General features: G+C 37.3%; 1 protein-coding gene across 1 annotated transcript; it reads left to right on the forward strand.

The window, feature by feature from the left end:
* Nucleotides 1-874: 874 nt before the first annotated feature.
* On the forward strand, nucleotides 875-5,921 carry LOC146559465 (uncharacterized). The gene is made up of 5 exons (XM_085245445.1): nucleotides 875-989; nucleotides 3,228-3,279; nucleotides 4,132-4,287; nucleotides 4,521-4,616; nucleotides 4,808-5,921. Exons 3-5 carry the CDS (start codon nucleotides 4,174-4,176, stop codon nucleotides 5,045-5,047), a joined length of 450 nt encoding a protein of 149 aa, XP_085101571.1. The 5' UTR covers nucleotides 875-989; nucleotides 3,228-3,279; nucleotides 4,132-4,173; the 3' UTR covers nucleotides 5,048-5,921.
* Nucleotides 5,922-6,217: the final 296 nt, after the last annotated feature.

Below are 6,217 nucleotides of genomic sequence, written 5' to 3' on the forward strand. Positions count from 1 at the left end.
TGGGAACCACTGCATTAATCCATCTTCTATTGCTTATCCAGGGCCGAGTTGCTGGAGCAGTGGCCTAAACAGAGAAGCCCAGCCCTCCCTCTCCCTAACCAATTACTTCAGCTCATACACAAGAATACAGAGGTATTCCCAGTCAGCTGAGAGACATAATCTCTCTAGCGTGTACAGGGTTTACCCTAGGGCCTCCTCCTAGTAGGATATGCTCAGAACACCTTGCCCAGGAGGCTCCCTAATCAGATTCCTGAACCCTGTCAACTGGCTGCTTTCAATGCAGGAGAGTAGCAGCTCTACTCTGAGTTCCTCTGAATGACTGAACTTCTCATTGTGTATTGAGGCTGTCCTTCTCCCTGGAGTGGGCACTCCACCCTTTTCCTACTAAGAACCATTATCTCAGATTTGGGGGTGCTTATTCTCATTCCTGCTGCTTCACACTCATATATGAACCACTTCAGTTCAAGCTGGTGACCACCACCATGTGTAAAAAGCAGAGACAAGATCCTGAGGACACCTACTTACACCACCTGCCTCTAGTTAGAAATTCTGTCCATAAATATTATAAACAGAATTAATGACAGGGAAACTCTTGCGAAATTCAACACAATAAGCCAGATACCCCATGACATTGTAGAGGTGTGTCAACCAAGACAGCCCTACACTGAAAAAAGTGATATTGTCTCCTTTTAAATATAGCATATTATATTTTGGTATATCTTTTCAATTCAAATGAGTAATTCCTGTCTACATATATAATTCGAGTAACTCCAGAATACATTCCCTGCGTTTTAATCCAATTAATTTTAGTTAATTAAATGTAGCTCAAAATGCTTAAGTATGTTTTTCATAGCCTCCTGCTGGGCCATTTTGCGCATGCGTTAGGACAGGCCACCATTTTGCACGCGGACTGAAGAAGCGGACTCTTTGTGTGCTGCAAGCGGGCTCAAGTTAATCGCACAACTTCATATAAAGGTGGTCTAGCTTCGGTAAGTAAACCTTTTACGGTCGTTTTTGTTTTATTTTTTTACCTCAGTCAAAGCATGTTGACTCTTTAAGACGTGTGCACATGGAGAAAGAAGTCTAAGTAGTTGTACACCTCTGAACTTTGTCATGAATTTGACTTAAGCTAGCTATGTGCTCTATTAGCTACTGCTCTATTAAAAGAGTAATTGTATTGATGCGTTAAAATGTCATATGTTTTTAGCTTAGTTCTTGTGGCACACTTTGTACTAACAAATTATGGAACGAGGCAATTTCTCTGTAGTTAGCTGTAAAGTTCACTGTACAGTCGCCTGCAGTTTTAAGTGGAGAAATCGTCCCTCCCGCCACAACATTGGCATTAAGGAATAGTCGGGCGGGGGAGGGGGCTTCTGAACGCACCTGCACAGTCAGGGGTGCAGTAGGAAATAAGTAGGATTGGCGTTGCACAACGTCTTTTGTGCAGAAAAAAATAATGGTTGTAAACTGTGGAGGAGAATAACTCAGTGGTTGCCAAAAATGTGAGATCAAAAGGCACTGAGAGTGATGTTTGTCAGAACTGAAATTAACTCAGAAAAGAAGTTGCTTCACTTGATAGAGCTGTTGAGTGCAAGACCTGTCAGCGGTCTGGTTTAGCATTTAAAGCCTCGCTACGTGCTTCCAAACCGCTGCATTTAATCTCAGAGAAAACTAACACAGAGAAGTAAAGCAAGTGTGTAAGTTCATCTCTTTATGTTTGCATAGTATTTCCATGTTGAGCTTAACAACCGATGTATGGAGCCACAGCTGGACTGGCTGTCGGAGTTTTGTATTGAGGGGGAAAGGAAGCGATTTGTTTTATACTTCAGCTAGAATGAAAAAAGACACAAAGCTGGAGTTATTCGGTGTCTTCATGCTGAACAGCTAAAACTTCTTCCCTCATTCTCCCCCCTCCCTCTCCTGTTGCTACTTCAATCATGAAACTGATCGATTATCAGGTGATCGGCTTTTCTGTCGCTAGTCTCTCTCATTTGTTAGTCACCCAGTTTGCGCTAGAAAGAGGAAAACGGCAGATAAACAACAGCAGCACGTTTAAGCTTGATAAGCTGTTGCTAGAATTTTTTTAATATTACTTCTAGTATCCGCTTATGTTTTCTGGAGCCACAGCCGTAATAGCTGCTGGTCATGATAGTTTGGATATGTGGTGAGAAGGAAACATGAAGGTGAAACCAGGAGAAGTTTTTACTGAATCATTAGAGCTGAACAGGTAATGAAGAAACAGGTTTACATTTTAGGTCACATGAATGAGTTGAAGGGAAGTTATGAACTGTTTATGAGAGACAAATAACACCAGGATCCTTTTCTATGTAGCTGACATCTGGTAACTGTGCAGGGGCGGATCTAGCAAAGTTTTGCCAGGGGGCCAGGTAGGGCATTAACAGGGAAAGGGAGACACAAAGACATAATTTTCTTTCTTATTCTCATTTAAAATGTCTAGCTTTTAATAAATAATTATTCTAAATCTTACTACCAAAGTGGTGATCTGGTTAAATGTATAGAGATCCATTATTGTATGTAGTAAATATTAAGTCTAATATATGCCCTAGTAATAGTAGTACATATAGCACTTTTTCCTTTGGGAAGGTACGCTGTCTGCGCTGTCTGCAACTGTATTGAAGAAAAATGTTGAATCAAATTATTATAGAAAAATAATTGATTTCTGTGCATTAAAGTAGATTACGTCAATTAAGCATTATCAGGCGAAGGGTGCGGGGTGGTTTCCTAATATTTTTGCTGGGAGTTGGCAGTCCTATTAGTTAGTTTAATATTTCTATGTACTGTTTAGAATACCTGAATAAGGAGGATGGTGTAAGTTTTTTAGGTTGATCAGTATTGCTGAAGTATAAAATATTTTGGGTGCAGTGTATTTTTTGCATACAGGTATAACAGAATAGCTTTAATGTTTTGTTTTTAAAACTGAGTATGAACTTATACAAAATGCAGCAAAATATTTATAAAAACAGTTTTATTTATTATAAAATACACTATATCGGATTCATATCGGCATCGGCAGATAATCAAATTTATGATATCGGTATCGGACATAAAAAAGTGGTATCGTGCCATCTGTAGTTTGCACAGAGGCACAAGTAAGATTTGTTTTGTTACAAGGGAGTATCATGAAGTAATGCACTAATGGCTTGGAAACGGTAATTGTTTGTCTTTCTAAAGTTTATTTTTTTTTATTTGTCTTCCTTTTCTGGCAGATTTTCTTCCCCTTATGTGTTACTGTTTATTCAAGAAGATGGTGTTATTTTGGTAAGTACATGCAAATTCCTTACATATTTATCACAACAGTATTTGTCACAGTATTGCAGGGACAAGTTTATCTATCTCATCTTAAGGGTTCTTGTGATTATTAATATTGATATTAATTAATATCAATTAATATATATGATTAAATTTCTTTTATCCAGGACAAAAGAAAAAAAAAACTTGCGAAAGTGAAATGAAAAACAGGAATTTAGTTCTTGTGAGTTAAGAGGATGCAGAGCATAGGGTTAGATGGAGGTGGATCATTCACTGTGGTGATCCCTGAAGGAAACAGCCAAGAGAAAAAGGATCAGATTGCAAAAAAAAAATGTGGTTTGTTTGCATACATGAGTCTTTACGGTACCCACAGGACTCCTGAAGTATAAGTACTCTGAAGTTTGCAGAGCAATTTCAGAGATGTTTGGGGCTTACATGGCAAGCATGTTTTTAGTTGCACATCTAAATTTTCTCTGCTCTCTGTTGCTGATGGCAGAGTTCTGCCCCGCTGACCTCACAGGTGAGACACTCCCACCAGTGGACAAAGAGCACAGGAAAATGTGTTGCCAACCACCTGAAACAGACAAATATCTGCTTTTTAAAACCCTTTAAACCCGTTAAATGGACTGATGCCATTCATTTCTTCTTTGATTAACAGTAGTAACATCCTTCATGCACTGTATACTAACCCATATGATAATCATGCTTTATGAAGTGATGGCAATTGCATTGTAGCATTTAATGAAGAAATAACAAAATAATCATACCAATGATTAAGCACCAGTCTTCTTTTTTTCTGTGTGTGTGTGTGTGTGTGTGTGTGTGTGTGTGTGTGTGTGTGTGTGTGTGTGTGAGATACAGGTAAATGCTGAATTCCAGTGTATTACAACACTTCAACTGGAGATGACCTTCGCGGCACAGTTAGACAGAATTACACCTCAGTTGATGACAGTTTTCCAGAAGAAGGGCGGTGTTTCTGGGCAGAAACTTGCCCACCACTTGCAGATCATGCAAGAGGTAAATCTGAATATTGCAAATTCTATTTGGATTTCTTTTGTCTTAAGTGGCAGGTCACTGGTGAGTCCAATAAGCCGTTTTAGGTGACCAGCCAAGCAATCTAAATTTTGAAATTTCATATATAAATTTTATTTACTATGTTTGAACTGACATATGATAAAATTTACTTATTGCGAATGTCAGACATTGTTCTTTTTTCCAAATTGGTTTAATCAGCAACTCTCTTTAAACAGGCTGAAAGTGATGTTAAAGTGAAAAGGGAAGCAGTTCTCAGGGCACTTTGCCTCTACCTTGGTGAAGAGGACGGAAGCCTTATTCGGGAGTTCTTTGTAAGTCATTTAAGTCATTGTAAGCAAGTCATCTATACACACACTTTTTAGATAGATATCTGTGTGTGTGTGTATTACACACACACACACACACACACACACACACACACACACACACACACAAACGACTAGATTGGAATTTAATTGTAGAGTTAATTGTTTTTTCTTTTACCTTTTTATTAAATGTTTAGGACATTGAAGGAGATGATATCCAGAGAGACCTGAAGAAGCACACCATGGGCATTTATGTCATCAACAGGGAGGATGGACAAAATGGACATTATGATGACATTGGAATATTTGTTGAAGGGGAGATAGTCATGGACAACATTGGATCTCTGGCGCAAGCTTGTGCATTGATGCTTGGAGTAATCTATGCACTAAACCTAGCCTTCCCCAAGGAATTGAAGGACTATTATGAATTCATTTAGAAAGTGTTGATGGGATTCGATGGTGAAAAGCTCTCCCCCAAAGTCTTTGGGCTGAAGAACAAAATTGCTACTGGATAGGAAGATTTCTAAAATAACACATCAAGAGAATGCTGTTATGTAAATTACCAATGACTGGTGCTCTTGTGAATAGGAGTGAAACTCTTGTACAACCATCATTTGTTCTGTGTTATGTTTCGATTGAACATTTTAACTTTCAATAATGAATGTTTCACGTGTGGTACATTTGAGTAGCTTGAAGAGCAACTTTGTAATTATTCAGTTATAGCTGCTGCCCTGCGTATAATCAGTGTTAACTCAACCGGATAAAAAAAACAAAAAAACCCATTCATGATTACCACACTGCAGCACACTGGTAACACTTTAAAGACTATTAATTGTTTTGAAGCGAGTATGTTAGGTCAGAAAATATGTAAAACATTCAGAATCTTCAAGGAAGGACTAGAATGGAAAGACAGTGGTCAATAAGCAGTAAGGAAAACACAAGTTTAATTTTAAGTCTAATTACCTTATTAAAATGCAATTTCTAAATATGGATCGCAGAACAGCAAGTCTGAAACTGGTTAGTTTGTGGATGCATCAGTTTCTAATTGTGATACATTATACTGCTGGTAGTGTTTTATTCTTTTATGTAAGGAGTTTGGTTTTTTTTTTCTTTTTTAGAGGAAGAGAAACATTGGTTAACATTTCTCTTGTCTGTTGTTTCTGTTTTGTTTGAATACAGCTTTTTAAAGCTACTAGTTCATAGGCAAAAGTTTTGTAATTTGTATTATACAAATTGCAGCAATTTCCCTTAGAGATGTGGATTCTTATTCTGTTTGCAACAAATTTTGCATTAATAAATGATGTGAAAGAATGTTGTAGTTTTCATTATTGACGTTTTTAAAAACTACAAATCAGGGTAAGCAATATTTTTTAAGTAAACTTAACTTAATTGAAATAGAGAGAAATTAACAATTTGATTGATTTGAATATAAGTTTGGGACATAAGTGTAAAGGAAACAAATTATTCTGGTACATTTAACACGACCTTAGTTGGACTTACTAATAATATTTGACTAAGACGTATCCACAACAGTTAAGTTAAAGTAGCTTAAAAATATATGTTGGTTTTACTCGCTTAAATTAAATTCAGTGTACTTAAAAAATATT

The sequence above is a fragment of the Mchenga conophoros genome, linkage group LG14 (genome assembly GCF_057382185.1).
Source record: "Mchenga conophoros isolate Kocher_MC1m ecotype Shallow Benthic linkage group LG14, M_conophoros_male_GT1.1, whole genome shotgun sequence".
NCBI lineage: Eukaryota > Metazoa > Chordata > Actinopteri > Cichliformes > Cichlidae > Mchenga > Mchenga conophoros.

What these genes read in the sequence shown, in the direction of transcription:
- LOC146559465 (XM_085245445.1), top strand. Translation starts at nt 4,174, where the DNA reads ATGACCTTCGCGGCACAGTTAGACAGAATTACACCTCAGTTGATGACA. An exon ending in ACTTGCAGATCATGCAAGAG is followed by an intron (nt 4,288 to 4,520) that starts GTAAATCTGAAT and finishes CTCTTTAAACAG; the next exon opens with GCTGAAAGTGATGTTAAAGT. An exon ending in GCCTTATTCGGGAGTTCTTT is followed by an intron (nt 4,617 to 4,807) that starts GTAAGTCATTTA and finishes TTAAATGTTTAG; the next exon opens with GACATTGAAGGAGATGATAT.